Source organism: Triticum dicoccoides, chromosome 3B (genome assembly GCF_002162155.2).
Source record: "Triticum dicoccoides isolate Atlit2015 ecotype Zavitan chromosome 3B, WEW_v2.0, whole genome shotgun sequence".
NCBI classification, from domain to species: domain Eukaryota; kingdom Viridiplantae; phylum Streptophyta; class Magnoliopsida; order Poales; family Poaceae; genus Triticum; species Triticum dicoccoides.
In genome coordinates, this window is record NC_041385.1 from 57,430,628 (window position 1) to 57,447,552 (window position 16,925).

General features: G+C 45.5%; 1 protein-coding gene across 1 annotated transcript in view; it reads right to left on the reverse strand.

Moving 5' to 3' along the window:
- Window positions 1–533: 533 nt before the first annotated feature.
- The window catches only part of LOC119279267 (glyceraldehyde-3-phosphate dehydrogenase 1, cytosolic-like), a 22,735-nt gene continuing 6,343 nt past the window's right edge, over window positions 534–16,925 (reverse strand). Inside the window, exons 2-12 of the mRNA XM_037560568.1 lie at window positions 6,878–7,012; window positions 3,038–3,429; window positions 2,785–2,958; window positions 2,639–2,700; window positions 2,449–2,548; window positions 2,106–2,252; window positions 1,983–2,018; window positions 1,691–1,833; window positions 1,216–1,308; window positions 1,028–1,117; window positions 534–909 (exon numbers count right to left, since the gene is read on the reverse strand). Of these exons, the coding sequence (XP_037416465.1) occupies window positions 855–909; window positions 1,028–1,117; window positions 1,216–1,308; window positions 1,691–1,833; window positions 1,983–2,018; window positions 2,106–2,252; window positions 2,449–2,548; window positions 2,639–2,700; window positions 2,785–2,958; window positions 3,038–3,429; window positions 6,878–7,012 (1,427 nt within the window). The 3' untranslated portion in view covers window positions 534–854. The remainder of the gene's footprint in view (window positions 910–1,027; window positions 1,118–1,215; window positions 1,309–1,690; window positions 1,834–1,982; window positions 2,019–2,105; window positions 2,253–2,448; window positions 2,549–2,638; window positions 2,701–2,784; window positions 2,959–3,037; window positions 3,430–6,877; window positions 7,013–16,925) is intronic.

Sequence of the window (16,925 nt, forward strand, 5' to 3'; positions counted from 1 at the left end):
AAGTGTTAAATTTGCATTAATATTCATTCTTTGGGATCTAGTTGATTTTAAATACCAGTCATGTGATAGTAGTAGTAATAATAACAATAACAACAATACTAATAATGAATAATAAAATATCTAATTAGATTCTAGAATGTTTGTAATCTCACTATATATATAAGTAGTTGGACAAAAAAATGGCATTCACTTAAAAACTCGTCTGCCAGTGCATTTGCATGATCCACTTTGCTAGTTTATTCAAAGGTATAATATAATGATTATTATGTGGGTTCCTATCAGGTTTCAAGGCAAGTTTCCAGATAAATAAACTTTCATCATTTCGGCCAAGTTTGAAGATGAGTTGCGGTAACTTTCAAAATTGTATGGCGGGTGCGAAGACGACCAAATTCAAGACAAGTTTCAACATTTTTATATTCAGTCTTAATTTGTACAAATTTCAAAAACAGGGCAAATGAACAGAACTTGTTGGCACATGAACAAAACTGTACATTGACTTCACCTTAACCATCAGCACACTACCAACAGCCGATGTAGTTCATGAGGAAGAATTTACAAAGACTCTACACGGCAATCGTAGCATTTGCATCTGTATTTCATACAAACAGCCAGCCACATTGCTGACTTCCACTCAATATTTGCAAAAATAACAGGCAACCTTTGGCATGGCCTGATTAGCTAGCTAGGAGACTAACATACACCGTCTCTTCTCATGTGTGTAGCACTCAACACTGATAAGCATTTGCCTCGTCAGTACAAGCAGAGGAACCTAGCAGTATTTACAAGGTGTAACAAAGGTTGCAGAGGGCCGTGTTTTCTAAACTCTTTCCCATTTCTGCCGTAGAAGCTCTTCCTCAATCAACTCTAGACTTCTTCGCCATGTGTAGAATCATGTCAGTGCAGCGCTGGCTGCAACACAAGGTACACAAGAAGTTATAGAACGAGGCGATTCAGAAACGTCGCAGTTGATGGGTTTTATACATTTTGCTCTGAAGAATATGTGTGCGTGATGATAAAAGATAATTACCCGTAGCTGCGCTGGTGGTTGAACCATGCGAAGAGCTTGAAGGAACCGTCCCCCAGCATACCTCCAGCATCGGCATCAAAGAAGCACGACCTGCGTTTGTCAAGGCCATTCAAGCAACTGATGAACGAATGCCTCCAAACCACACCAGCCCATGATGATATATACATGGTGACTACTGACACAGTTACCTGCAATCTCCTAAATAATCTGTGGCCTTGAGCCCCACTCCTCCCTCCAGGTTAGCTAGTACATAGTGAAGTTCCTCTGAAGAAGACTCCTTCCTGCAAAGTACAGCAACACACATTTCAGTAAATAATGCACTTTGAAGCAAAGATGCTTGCAGTTCTGCTTGCAATCTTTCATACATACAAGACAAGGAGTACATGGAATTACCAACGTTTCAAAAAACATGCCGATCCTTTGTCGAAAACACCAGTTCCAGCAGACATTTATAATACACCTTTCAGTAAAAAATGTACTTGGGAACAGAGATACTAGCAACTTGACTGAATTGCACATTACCAGGGGTACACAAGATTACGAAATTCCGATAAAAATGTCCATCCTTTGTTGAAAATAGCAGTTCCAGGTGAGAATTCACAGTTATGACTTGATAACAGACCAGGAAAAGTCACTAGACAGCCAACTGAGCATTGAACTTACCTGACAGAATCCTTGATCATCTCATAGTCAGCACACTCGTCAAGCCTAACGGCCAGTTCCACACAAGACAGTTTCACCTGAGGATCATGGCTCACCGTCACATGGAACCTGTCGACTAAATCAGGAATAGCGGAACTGAGTGCCTGCAGATTACCAAATGTAACAATCAGGACGTCTGCTGAAAAGATACTGTAATATCAGTTTTTTTAAGATGATAATAACACATAAATACTAGGTTGATTCTTACCCTGCCAATTTCTGCAGCACTAGAGGATGGTCCGGTTATAGTCACATGGCACTCTCTGATGCCAAATTTAGTGTGGAGGATCTGAAAACAATTCAAAGTCATCAGCAACTATACAAACCAAATTGAGGCAAAGAGCTAGTAGCTAAACAGAGGATGAAACTTGTAAACCTTGGCGAGCAGAGCAAGACAAATTGTAGCGGTATCAGCAACTGAGATGATCCTAATATCTGGTGTGTACGTATTTTCATTGACACCGTAAACAAATGTGGGAGCTTCATTGCTCAGAGCACAGATGATAACCTTCTTGGCGCCACCCTAGCACACAAGACAAATGCATGTTTCTTTACTTCGAGATACAGATAGGAAATGTACATCCGCGAACTTTGAGATTATTAAACCCAATAAAAACCTGAGAAAAGAAACAGCCCCTACTATACTGATTTACTGTTTTGGTCATGCTGAACAACTAAATACATAGCTTTCGATTTAACAAAAAAACCAGTGTATATACCATCAAGTGAGAGCTGGCAGTATCCGTGTCAGTGAATACTCCAGTGCTCTCCACGACGTAGTCTGCGCCGAGATTGCCCCAGGGTATTTTTTCAGGCTCACTAACATTGGAAACGACGTGTTAGGTCTTAGTACTTGAAATGGTGGCCTGTAAATGTAACTGAATTTAGTGACAAAATGGAGATTCATACGAAATAGCTAGAACTTTGGTGGGAGGGAATAAATCAGGAGGCATGTCCGCTAGCGCTGTAGCCTGCAAATTCACCAATTGATGCACAGTAAGTCAAACAACAAATATAGTGACTCAATTATGAACAAAAACATAAAGGTGGCATACAATGTCATTTGCGCTCACAAAAGGGTCGTTGACGACGACTAGTTCCATTTTCTTGCTGTGCAAAATAAGCCTGGCCACAAGTCTCCCGATCCGCCCCAAACCATTGATCCCAATCCTCGGTTTGGTTGCTTTACCAGGTCGGGGTCCGAGCTTAAGTCCGCCACGCTTTGATTTCTGCAAAGACGCGCAAATGAATTTCGGCAGCAGTAAGACTTGAAGAAGATGGTGAAATAAGAGACCAGCAGATAACTACCTTGACTTCATAGAACTGAGGTGGGTGAGCCTTCTTTCTGAACTCCAACGTTTCATACTCACCCTTTGTAAGCCAGTCCCTGTCCATGTACTCAAAACTCCTATGCTGCTCATCAAAAACAGTTTCCGCCACGTTCTTGATGACCTCGTTGAGCTCTGCCACAGGTATAATATCCTCCTCATCACGGCTCCGCTTCCTGGGCCCGACTTCACTATCCTGGTACATCGTCTTGGCAAACGGATCCCCCTTGACGTACATCGGGCTCGTGTCCACCGGTGCATCTTTGTCGGGAAGCTGGGCCTGCAGCGAAGGCGCCACAGGGCAGCTCAGGAGCGCTGGGAACACCGTGTCAGCTGGGCACACGGCATAGGGGTCCGGCACATCTCCAAATGCTGATGCACACCAATTCCAGCAGTGAGTCGGTTAACCATAATGCAAGAATAAAACAATATTATTTTCTGACTGTATACAACAGCAATCGAGGAGACAATTTATCCCCTGATTTAATAAAACAGCATGCCTTTATAAGAAGGTAAGAAACTAAGCTTATCTACTTCTTCCTCGGATCGTTCAAAAAGGAATATATATCCCAGAACCACACGTCATGATTTGGGGAATGAATATTAATTCAACAACATTAGTATAAATAAGCATTCTTCGCTATCGAATTGACCATCGAATTTCCATGATCAAGTTATACTGTAGCTAACTAGCAAATTGAGCAAAGAGTAAACGGTAGCCCTAACCTTGAGGCAAAAATTAATTGATTAGAATCATGTTAATGGACCCAATCTAATGCACTTAGTTCATTCATCAATTAGGCACTAGTTGCTGAACCCTGACAATACGGTCACCTGATGCGACAGAACATGTTCTAACGCGTTCATGAAGGAAAGATGCCGAAGTTCTTCCTGATGAAAGAAACAGTAAGCTTATTTCCAAACAGCAGGCACAGTTCGACATAGCAAAACTTTCTCTTATTTCTAACGGGAATCAATAACTCATTGATAAAGGGGCACTTGATCAACATCCACTGACTTCACAAAAGAAAACAGCTATCCAGGCATTAACTTTCCTCTGATTTTAATATGACAGCATGCCTGTTCAAGATACTACAGGTTAAGATTTGGAGAATGAACGTTAGTATAAATAAGCATTCTTCTCTATCAAATTGACAACCGAATTTCCATGATCAAGTTATACTGTAGCTAACTAGCAAATTGAGCAAACAGTAAATGTTAGCCCTAACCTTGAGGCAGGAATTAATTGATTACTCATGTTAATGGACCCAATCTAATGCACTTTGTTCATTCATCCATTAGGCACTAGTTCTGACAATATTTTCATATTCATCAATGAAAGATGGCGAAGTTCTTCCCTGATGCAAGAAACAATAAGGTTATTTCCAAACAGCAGGCAGAGTTGGACATAGCAAAACTTGCTCTTATTTCTAACGAGAATTAATAACTCATTGACAAAGGGGTACTTGATCAACATCCACTGACAAAGAAAACAGCAGCTATCCAGGCATTAATATTCCCCTGATTTAATAACACAGCATGCCTGTTAAATAAATTAGGCTCATCTACTTCCTGGGATTCAGATAAAAAGGGTTCAAAAAGGGACCAATCCGAGAACCACAGGTTATGATTTGGAGAATGGACGTTAATTCTTTGACCATCGACTTTCCCTGATCAAGGTATACTGTAGCTAACTAGCTGATTGACCAATCAGAAAAGAATTACGGCAAGAATTAAGTGACTAGAATCTGATGCACTTCTCGTTAATTCTTCCATTAGCCACCAATTAATGCAACAGATCATGTTCTAACGCATTCATTCATCAGCGAAACAGGGTGAACTCATTGACAAACCAGGGAGACGTACTTGATCCACATCCAAGAAACAGACACGTACGGAGCTAGATTTTAGGAAGTCAGTCAAATAACTCTGTAAAATTAAGCATGCGTATGTGCTTGATCTGTAAGCGATTAGTTGATTTGATCCACCAAACGGAAAAGAGAATTGACAGCATTAAATTGCAGAAGCAAAACTAACAGCAACCCAAAATCACCCAAATCACTGGTTGATTAGCAACAAACAAGACGCGCGCGTGCACGGTGATTCGAATCGAAGAAGAAACGGCGGGGCCAGAGTTGAGAGTTGTACCTGAGCCAGGCGGAATAAACCGGAGCAAGGCGGAGTTGGGCGTGGCCGGCGGCGTCGCCGAGGATGAAGCCGTGGTCGTGGCGGAGGAGCCGGCGACGAGCGTCGTGCAGGCGGTAGACTCGAGCGCGGTCGCGGCGGAGGAGGCGGAACCGGCGAAGACCGCCGTGCAGGTGGTAGAGTCGAGCGCGGCCGCGGAGGAAGAGGTCGAACCGGCGAACAGCGTCGTGCAGGCGGTAGGCTCGAGCGCGGAGGAGGAGGCAGCTAGCGGGGCCAGGGAAGTGGCGGGACCCGTCGAGGAGGAGGCGCCGACCTCGGCCTCGGACTCGGTGGTCTCGGGCGCGGAGAAGGCGGCCGCGGGCGGGGTCGCGGCGGTGGCTGCAGACCCCGTCGAGGAGGAGGCGGCGGCGGCGGCGGTGGACTCCGGCGCGGCGGAGCCCATGGCCGCGAGGGGAGAGCTTGCAGAGGAAGAAAGGGATTCTGTTACGGTTAGTTACGGTTGTCAGTTGCTTTTGGCTGGCGGGCGGGATGCGTTTGAGTTTCAGGAGAGGGAAGGGGCCCTCGTCTCTCTTTTAAACCCCAACAGTCGTCGTCGACGTGGATGGCACGCAATGTGTTTGGTACAAGTTGGATCCATCCCATCCTAAAGACTTTCACTCGATTACTCGGATCAAAATCGATTACCATATGCCCCGTTTATGAACACCCTCCTTTTTTTTTCTAAAGAATCCGTCGGTTGTTCTTCCCCCGATAAACGTAAAACGCAACCAAAAATTGCTTCAAAATAAAATCAGAGGAGGAGAGGACACAAAAAACTCACAATGATTCCCAAAGAAAAGATACATCAACTTCATTGTCCATTTTACGAGTCACCGAGACTAGGTATTTATAAGACTACTACCGGTGTTTCATGTCATACTAAATCGACTCTGTAGACGAAAGAGACAATCCAATAATGTTGAGAGGGGGCAGCCGACCGCTAGGGAAAACATCGTCATGGATCTCCTCTCCGCGTCAGAATTTCGGGTGAAGACCCTTGTCCGATGTGGCTAGGCAGTGACGACGCTTTGGTCGGTTCTACGTCTTGAGGGCATTGTCGAGGAGTTTAGGTGTCCTACTAGGGTGTTGCATGGGGTTGTTCTCAGTTTCTCTTGTGTTCTCCTTCGGTAGCCTAGTTGCTTTGCCTTCTTCGTGTTCCAGGTAGCCTGGGATCTGCTTTGTAAGAGGGTTAATTCACCACCTTGTATCTTTCGGCCGTGTACTTTCTTTGGTTTGTGACTTTATTTATCAAGAGGGCGAAAGCCTGTTTCGAGTGTTGTGCTGTTGGATTTCGACAACCCATTAGGTAAGTTTACAATTTTTAACTCTTCTCTTTTTGACAACTTTTCTTTAATTGCCCAGCTTTGGAAATCTATGTGTAGTCATTCAATAAATTGTACGATAGCTCGTTATGAATTTTGAAATTTGAAAGCATTCAAAAAAACTTTTAAGAATTCAAAACATCATGATTCTCAACTTTTAGAAATCCAAATATATATACATTGAAAGTTCAATTGCTCTACATCCTTTTGATTCACCATACATTGATTAGCCAACTTAACATATGATTCTAAAAATATTATAATCTATGTGTGAATTAAGAATGAGAAGTCTGGCTGCCGCCCCTCTCCTCGACCCCCTCCCTCCTGATCTCCTCCTTCCCGATCTAATCTAGGCTTTGATTCACCCCCGCCCATCTCCTCGCCGTCGCCGGAGCTCCGCGGGACAAAGTTCAGGCGAGGGATGATGGCGGCAGCAGGGCCTTCCTCCACTGTGGCTCCGGGAAGCGGTTGCGGTCGAGATCCACGAGTGTATCCTGGACGTGTGTGTTATCTGTTGGAAATATGCCCTAGAGGCAATAATAAAAGGATTATTATTATATTTCCTTGTTCATGACAATTGTCTTTATTCATGCTATAATTGTATTATCCGGAAATCGTAATACACGTGTGAATACATAGACCATAATATGTCCCTAGTAAGCCTCTACTTGACTAGCTCGTTGATCAACAAATAGTCATGGTTTCCTAACTATGGACATTAGATGTCGTTGATAACGGGATCACATCATTAGGAGAATGATATGATGGACAAGACCCAATCCTAAGCATAGCACAAGATCGTGTAGTTCGTTTTGCTAGAGCTTTTCCAATGTCAAGTATCTTTTCCTTAGACCATGAGATCGTGTAACTCCCGGATACCATAGGAGTGCTTTGGGTGTACCAAACGTCACAACGTAACTGGGTGACTATAAAGGTGCACTACAGGTATCTTCGAAAGTGTCTATTGGGTTGACACGGATCGAGACTGGGATTTATCACTCCGTATGACGGAGAGGTATCTCTGGGCCCACTCGGTAATGCATCATCATAATGAGCTCAAAGTGACCAAGTGTCTGGTCACGGGATCATGCATTACGGTACGAGTAAAGTGACTTGCCGGTAACGAGACTGAACGAGGTATTGGGATACCGACAATTGAGTCTCGGGCAAGTAACGTACCGACTGACAAAGGGAATTGTATACGGGGTTGATTGAATCCTCGACATCGTGGTTCATCCGATGAGATCATCGAGGAGCATGTGGGAGCCAACATGGGTATCCAGATCCCGCTGTTGGTTATTGACCGGAGAGCCGTCTCGGTCATGTCTACGTGTCTCCCGAACCCGTAGGGTCTACACACTTAAGGTTCGGTGACGCTTGGGTTGTAGAGATATGAGTATGCAGCAAACCGAAAGTTGTTAGGAGTCCCGGATGAGATCCCGGACGTCACGAGGAGTTCCGGAATGGTCCGGAGGTAAAGAATAATATATAGGAAGTGCAATTTCGGCCATCGGGAGAGTTTCGGGGGTCACCGGTATTGTACCGGGACCATCGGAAGGGTCCCGGGGGTCCACCGGGTGGGGCCACCTATCTCGAAGGGCCCCGTGGGCTTAAGTGGGAAGGGTACCAGCCCCTGGTGGGCTGGTGCGCCCCCCTGGGCCCCCCTCTGCGCCTAGGGTTGGGATCCCTAGGGGAGGGGGCGCCTCCACTTGCCTTGGGGGGCACTCCACCCCCTTGGCCGCCGCCCCCCTAGAGATCCCATCTCTAGGGCCGGCGCCCCCCTGGGGGCCTATATAAGGGAGGGGGGAGGGAGGGCAGCCGCACCCTGAAGTCTTGGCGCCTCCCTCTCCCCTGCTACACCTCTCCCTCTCGCAGAAGCTCGGCGAAGCTCTGCCGGAAGGCTGCTGCATCCACCACCACGCCGTCATGCTGCTGGATCTTCATCAACCTCTCCCTCCTCCTTGCTGGATCAAGGTGCGGGAGACGTCATCCGCTCCGTACGTGTGTTGAACACGGAGGTGTTGTCCGTTCGGCATTTGGTCATCGGTGATTTGGATCACGACGAGTACGACTCCCTCAACCTCGTTCTCTGAACGCTTCCGCTCGCGATCTACAAAGGTATGTAGATGCACTCCTATCACTCGTTGCTAGATGAACTCATAGATGGATCTTGGTGAAACCGTAGGAAAATTTTTATTTTCTGCAACGTTCCCCAACAGTGGATCATGAGCTAGGTCTATGCGTAGTTCTCTATTGCACGAGTAGAACACAAATTTGTTGTGGGCGTAGATGTTGTCAACTTTCTTGCCGCTACTAGTCTTATTTTGCTTCAGCGGTATTGTGGGATGAAGCGGCCCGGACCGACCTTACACGTACGCTTACGTGAGACAGGTTCCACCGACTGACATGCACTAGTTGCATAAGGTGGCTAGCGGGTGTCTCTCTCTCCCACTTTAGTTGGAGCGGATTTGATGAAAAGGGTCCTTATGAAGGGTAAATAGAAGTTGACAAATCACGTTGTGGCTTTTTCGTAAGTAAGAAAACGTTCTTGCTAGAACCCTATTGCAGCCACATAAAAGATGCAACAACAATTAGAGGACGTCTAACTTGTTTTTGCAGCAATTGCCTTGTGATGTGATATGGCCAAAAGTTGTGATGAATGATGAATGATATATTGTGATGTATGAGATCATGTTCTTGTAATAGGAATCACGACTTGCATGTCGATGAGTATGACAACCGGCAGGAGCCATAGGAGTTGTCTTAATTATTGTATGACCTGCGTGTCAATGATTTAACGCCATGTAATTACTTTACTTTATTGCTAAACCATTAGCCATAGTAGTAGAAGTAATAGTTGGCGAGCAACTTCATGGAGACACGATGATGGAGATCATGATGATGGAGATCATGGTGTCGTGCCGGTGATGAAGATGATCATGGAGCCCCGAAGATTGAGATCAAAGGAGCTATATGATATTGGCCATATCATGTCACTGTTATATAATTGCATGTGATGTTTATTATGTCTATGCATCTTGTTTACTTAGAATGACGGTAGTAAATAAGATGATCCCTTATAATAATTTCAAGAAAGTGTCCCCCCTAAATGTGCGCCGTTGCTAAAGTTCGTCGTTTCGAAGCACCACGTGATGATCGGGTGATATAGATTCTTATGTTCACATACAACAGGTGTAAGACAGTTTTACACATGCAGAAAAACTTAGGGTTAACTTGACGAGCCTAGCATGTATAGACATGGCCTCGGAACACAGAGACCGAAAGGTCGAACATGAGTCGTATGGAAGATACGATCAACATGGAGATGTTCACCGATGATGACTAGTCCGTCTCACGTGATGATCGCACACAGCCTAGTCGACTCGGATCGTGTAACACTTAGATGACTAGAGGGATGTCTAATCTGAGTGGGAGTTCATTAAATAATTTGATTAGATGAACTTAATTATCATGAACTTAGTCTAAAACCTTTGCAAATATGTCTTGTAGATCAAATGGCCAATGCTCATGTCAACATGAACTTCAACGCGTTCCTAGAGAAAACCAAGCTGAAAGATGATGGCAGCAACTATACGGACTGGGTCCGGAACCTGAGGATCATCCTCATAGCTGCCAAGAAAGCATATGTCCTAGAAGGACCGCTAGGTGAAGCACCCATCCCAGAGAACCAAGACGTTATGAATGCTTGGCAGTCACGTGCTGATGATTACTCCCTCATTTAGTGCGCCATGCTTTACAGCTTAGAACCGGGGCTCCAAAAGCGTTTTGAGCAACACGGAGCATATGAGATGTTCGAGGAGCTGAAAATGGTTTTCCAAGCTCATGCCCGGGTCGAGAGATATGAAGTCTCCGACAAGTTCTATAGTTGTAAGATGGAGAAAAATAGTTCTGTCAGTGAGCACATACTCAAAATGTCTGGGTTGCACAACCGCCTGCCCCAGCTGTACATTAACCTCCCGGACGAGGCGGTCATTGACAGAATCCTTCAGTCGCTCCCACCGAGCTACAAGAGCTTTGTGATGAACTACAATATGCAGGGGATGGTGAAAACTATTCCTGAAGTATTTTCAATGCTGAAGTCAGCAGAGGTAGAAATCAAGAAAGAACATCAAGTGTTGATGGTCAATAAAACTGTTGGGGAACGTTGCAGAAAATTAAAAAATTTCCTACGGTTTCACCAAGATCCATCTATGAGTTCATCTAGCAACGAGTCATGGGAGAGTGATTGCATCTACATACCACTTGTAGATCGCGTGCGGAAGCGTTCAATGGAACGGGGTTGATGGAGTCGTACTCGTCGTGATTCAGATCACCGATGACCTAGTGCCGAACGGACAGCACCTCCGCGTTCAACACACGTACGGAGTGGATGACGTCTCCTCCTTCTTGATCCAGCAAGGGGGAAGGAGAGGTTGATGAAGATCCAGCAGCACGACGGCGTGGAGGTGGATGCAGCAGAACTCCGGCAGGGCTTCGCTAAGCAACTACGGGAGGAGGAGGATGTGTTGCAGGGAGGAGGGAGGCTCCAGGGCTTATGGGTGCGGCCACCCCTCCCTCCCCTCCCTTTATATAGGCGCATGAGAGGGGAAGGGCGCAGCCTTGCCCCTTCCTCCAAGGAAGGGGTGCGGCCAAGAGGGGGGGAGGAGTCCATCCTCCCCAAGGCACCTTGGAGGTGCCTTCCCCTCTTTGGACTCTCCCCTCTCCAAGTCTTCTTGGCGCATGGGCCTCTTGGGGCTGGTGCCCTTGGCCCATATAGGCCAAGGCGCACCCCCTACAGCCCATGTGGCCCCCTGGGGCAGGTGGACCCCCCCCCCCGGTGGACCCCCGGACCCCTTTCGGCACTCCCGGTACAATACCGATAAAGTGCGAAACTTTTTCAGCGACCAAAATAAGACTTCCTATATATAAATCTTTACCTCCGGACCATTCCGGAACTCCTCGTGATGTCCGGTATCTCATCCGGGACTCCGAACAACATTCGGTATGCTGCATACTCATATTCATACAACCCTAGCGTCACCGAACCTTAAGTGTGTAGACCCTACGGGTTCGGGAGACACGTAGACATGACCGAGACGGCTCTCGGGCAATAACCAACAGCGGGATCTGGATACCCATGTTGGCTCCCACATGCTCCTCGATGATCTCATCAGATGAACCACGATGTCGAGGATTCAAACAACCCCGTATACAATTCCCTTTGTCAATCGGTACGTTACATGCCCAAGACTCGATCGTCGGTATCCCAATACCTTGTTCAGTCTTGTTACCGGCAAGTCACTTTACTCGTACCGTAAATGCATGATCCCGTGACCAAACACTTGGTCACTTTGAGCTCATTATGATGATGCATTACCGAGTGGGCCCAGAGATACCTCTCCGTCATACGGAGTGACAAATCCCAGTCTCGATCCGAGTCAACCCAACAGACACTTTCGGAGATACCTGTAGTGCACCTTTATAGTCATCCAGTTACGTTGTGACGTTTGGTACACCCAAAGCACTCTTACGGTATCCGGGAGCTACACGATCTCATGGTCTAAGGAAGAGATACTTGACATTGAAAAAGCTCTAGCAAAACGAACTACACGATCTTGTGCTATGCTTAAGATTGGGTCTTGTCCATCACATCATTCTCCTAATGATTTGATCCCATTGTCAATGACATCTAATGTCCATAGTCAGGAAACCATGACTATCTGTTGACCAACGAGCTAGTCAACTAGAGGCTCACTAGGGACATGTTATGGTCTATGTATTCACACGTGTATTACGATTTCCGGATAATACAATTATAGCATGAATAAAAGACAATTATCATGAACAAGGAAATATAATAATAATGCTTTTATTATTGCCTCTAGGGCATATTTCCAACAAAAACCACCAAGTTCAAGAAGGGCAAGGGTAAGAAGAACTTCAAGAAGGACGGCAAGGATGTTACTGCGCCCGGTAAGCCAGTTGCCGGGAAGAAGTCAAAGAATGGACCCACGCCTGAGACTGAGTGCTTTTATTGCAAAGGAAAGGGTCACTGGAATCGGAACTGCCCCAAATACTTAGCGGACAAGAAGGCCGGTAACACCAAAGGTATATGTGATATACATGTAATTGATGTGTACCTTACCAGTACTCGTAGTAACTCCTGGGTATTTGATACCGGTGCCGTTGCTCATATTTTTAACTCACAGCAGGAGCTGCGGAATAAGCGGAGACTGGCGAAGGACGAGGTGACGATGCGCGTCGGGAATGGTTCCAACGTCGATGTGATCGCCGTCGGCACGCTGCCTCTACATTTACCCATGGGATTAGTTTTAAACCTCAATAATTGTTATTTAGTGCCAAGTTTGAGCATGAACATTGTATCTAGATCTCGTTTGATACGAGATGGCTACTCATTTAAATCCGAGAATAATGGTTGTTCTATTTATATGAGAGATATGTTTTATGGTCATGCCCCGATGGTCAATGGTTTATTCTTAATGAATCTCGAACGTAATGTTACACATATTCATAGTGTGAATACCAAAAGATGTAAAGTTGATAACGATAGTCCCACATACTTGTGGCACTGTGCCTTGGTCACATTGGTGTGAAGCGCATGAAGAAGCTCCATGCTGATGGACTTTTAGAGTCTCTCGATTATGAATCATTTGACACGTGCGAACCATGCCTCATGGGCAAAATGACCAAGACTCCGTTCTCCGAAACAATGGAGCGAGCAACCAACTTATTGGAAATCATACATACCGATGTGTGCGGTCCAATGAGCGTTGAGGCTCGCGGAGGATATCGTTATGTTCTCACTCTCACTGATGACTTGAGCAGATATGGGTATTTCTACTTAATGAAACACAAGTCTGAGACCTTTGAAAAGTTCAAGGAATTTCAGAATGAGGTAGAGAATCAACGTGACCAAAAGATAAAGTTCCTACGATCAGATCGTGGAGGAGAATATTTAAGTCACGAGTTTGGTACGCACTTAAGGAAATGTGGAATCGTTTGACAACTCACGCCGCCTGGAACACCTCAGCGTAACGGTGTGTCCGAACGTCGTAATCGCACTCTATTGGATATGGTGCGATCTATGATGTCTCTTACTGAATTACCGCTATCATTTTGGGGATACGCTCTAGAGACAGCTACATTCACTTTAAATAGGGCTTCGTCTAAATCCGTTGAGACGACACCGTATGAATTATGGTTTGGGAAGAAACATAAGCTGTCGTTTCTAAAAGTTTGGGGATGTGATGCTTATGTCAAGAAACTTCAACCTGAAAAGGTCGAACCCAAGTCAGAAAAATACGTCTTCATAGGATACCCTAAGGAAACCATTGGGTATACCTTCTACTTAAGATCCGAGGGCAAGATCTTTGTTGCCAAGAACGGATCCTTTCTAGAAAAAGAGTTTCTCTCGAAAGAAGTAAGTGGGAGGAAAGTAGAACTCGATGAAGTACTGCCTCTTGAACCAGAAAGTAATGCAGCTCAGGAAAATGTTCCTGTGGTGCCTACACCAACTGGAGAGGAAACTAATGATGATGATCAAGGTACTTCGGATCAAGTTGCTACTGAACTTCATAGGTCCACAAGGACACGTTCCACACCAGAGTGGTATGGCAACCCTGTCTTGGAAATCATGTTGTTAGACAACGGTGAACCTTCGAACTATCAAGAAGCGATGGCAGGCCTAGATTCCAACAAATGGCTTGAGGCCATGCAATCCGAGATAGAATCCATGTATGAAAACAAAGTATGGACTTTGACAGACTTGCCCGATGAACGGCGAGCGATAGAAAAACAAATGGATCTTTAAGAAGAAGATGGACGCGGATGGTAATATTACCATCTATAAAGCTCGACTTGTCGCTAAGGGTTATCGGCAAGTTCAAGGGGTTGACTACGATGAGACTTTCTCTCCCGTAGCGAAGCTGAAGTCCGTCCGAATCATGTTAGCAATTGCCGCATACTATGATTATGATATATGGCAAATGGACGTCAAAATGGCATTCCTTAACGGGCATCTTAAGGAAGAACTGTATATGATGCAGTCGGAGGGTTTTGTCGATCCTAAGAATGCTAACAAAGTATGCAAGCTCCAGCGGTCCATTTATGGGCTGGTGCAAGCATCTCGGAGTTGGAACATTCGCTTTGATGAGATGATCAAAGCGTTTGGGTTTATGCAGACTTATGGAGAAGCCTGCGTTTACAAGAAAGTGAGTGGGAGCTCTGTAGCATTTCTCATATTATATGTAGATGACATACTCTTGATGGGAAATGATATAGAACTTTTGGACAGCATTAAGGCCTACTTGAATAAGTGTTTTTCAATGAAGGACCTTGGAGAAGCTGCTTACATATTAGGCATCAAGATCTATAGGGATAGATCGAGACGCCTCATAGGTCTTTCACAAAGCACATACCTTGATAAGATTTTGAAGAAGTTCAAAATGGATCAGTCCAAGAAAGGGTTCTTGCCTGTATTGCAAGGTGTGAGATTGAGCTCGGCTCAATGCCCGACCACGGCAAAAGATAAAGAAGAGATGAGTGTCATCCCCTATGCTTCAGCCATAGGATCTATTATGTATGCCATGCTGTTACCAGACCTGATGTAAACCTTGCCGTAAGTTTGGTAGGAAGGTACCAAAGTAATCCCGGCAAGGAACACTGGACAGCGGTCAAGAATATCCTGAAGTACCTAAAAAGGACAAAGGACATGTTTCTCGTTTATGGAGGTGACGAAGAGCTCGTCGTAAAGGGTTACGTCGACGCTAGCTTCGACACAAATCTGGATGACTCTAAGTCATAAATCGGATACGTGTATATGTTGAATGGTGGAGCAGTAAGCTGGTGCAGCTGCAAGCAGAGCGTCGTGGCGGGATCTACATGTGAAGCGGAGTACATGGCAGCCTCGGAGGCAGCGCATGAAGCAATTTGGTTGAAGGAGTTCATCACCGACCTAGGAGTCATACCCAATGCATAAAGGGCCGATCAAACTCTTCTGTGACAACACTGGAGCTATTGCCCTTGCCAAGGAGCCCAGGTTTCACAAGAAGACCAGGCACATCAAGCGTCGCTTCAACTCCATTCGTGAAAATGTTCAAGATGGAGACATAGAAATTTGCAAAGTACATACGGATCTGAATGTCGCAGATCCCTTGACTAAACCTCTTTCGCGAGCAAAACATGATCAACACCACAACTCTATGGGTGTTCGATTCATCACAATGTAACTAGATTATAGACTCTAGTGCAAGTGGGAGACTGTTGGAAATATGCCCTAGAGGCAATAATAAAAGGATTATTATTATATTTCCTTGTTCATGATAATTGTCTTTATTCATGCTATAATTGTATTATCCGAATATCGTAATACACGTGTGAATACATAGACCATAATATGTCCCTAGTAAGCCTCTAGTTGACTAGCTCGTTGATCAACAGATAGTCATGGTTTCCTGACTATGGACATTAGATGTCGTTGATAACGGGATCACATCATTAGGAGAATGGTATGATGGACAAGACCCAATCCTAAGCATAGCACAAGATCATGTAGTTCGTTTTGCTAGAGCTTTTCCAATGTCAAGTATCTTTTCCTTAGACCATGAGATCGTGTAACTCCCGGATACCATAGGAGTGCTTTGGGTGTACCAACCATCACAACGTAACTAGGTGACTATAAAGGTGCACTACAGGTATCTCCGAAAGTGTCTGTTGGGTTGACACGGATCGAGACTGGGATTTGTCACTCCGTATGACGGAGAGGTATCTTTGGGCCCACTCGGTAATGCATCATCATAATGAGCTCAAAGTGACCAAGTGTCTGGTCACGGGATCATGCATTACAGTACGAGTAAAGTGACTTGGCGGTAACGAGACTGAACGAGGTATTGGGATACCGACGATCGAGTCTCGGGCAAGTAACATACCGACTGACAAACGGAATTGTATACGGGGTTGATTGAATCCTCGACATCGTGGTTCATTTGATGAGATCATCGAGGAGCATGTGGGAGCCAACATGGGTATCCAGATCCCGCTGTTGGTTATTGACCGGAGAGCCGTCTCGGTCATGTCTACGTGTCTCCCGAACCCGTAGGGTCTACACACTTAAGGTTCGGTGACGCTAGGGTTGTAGAGATATGAGTATGCAGCAAACTGAAAGTTGTTCGGAATCCCGGATGAGATCCCGGACGTCATGAGGAGTTCTGGAATGGTCCGGAGGTAAAGAATAATATATAGGAAGTGCAGTTTCGGCCATCGGGAGAGTTTCGGGGGTCACCGGTATTGTATCGGGACCACCGGAAGGGTCCCGGGGGTCCACCGGGTGGGGCCACCTATCCC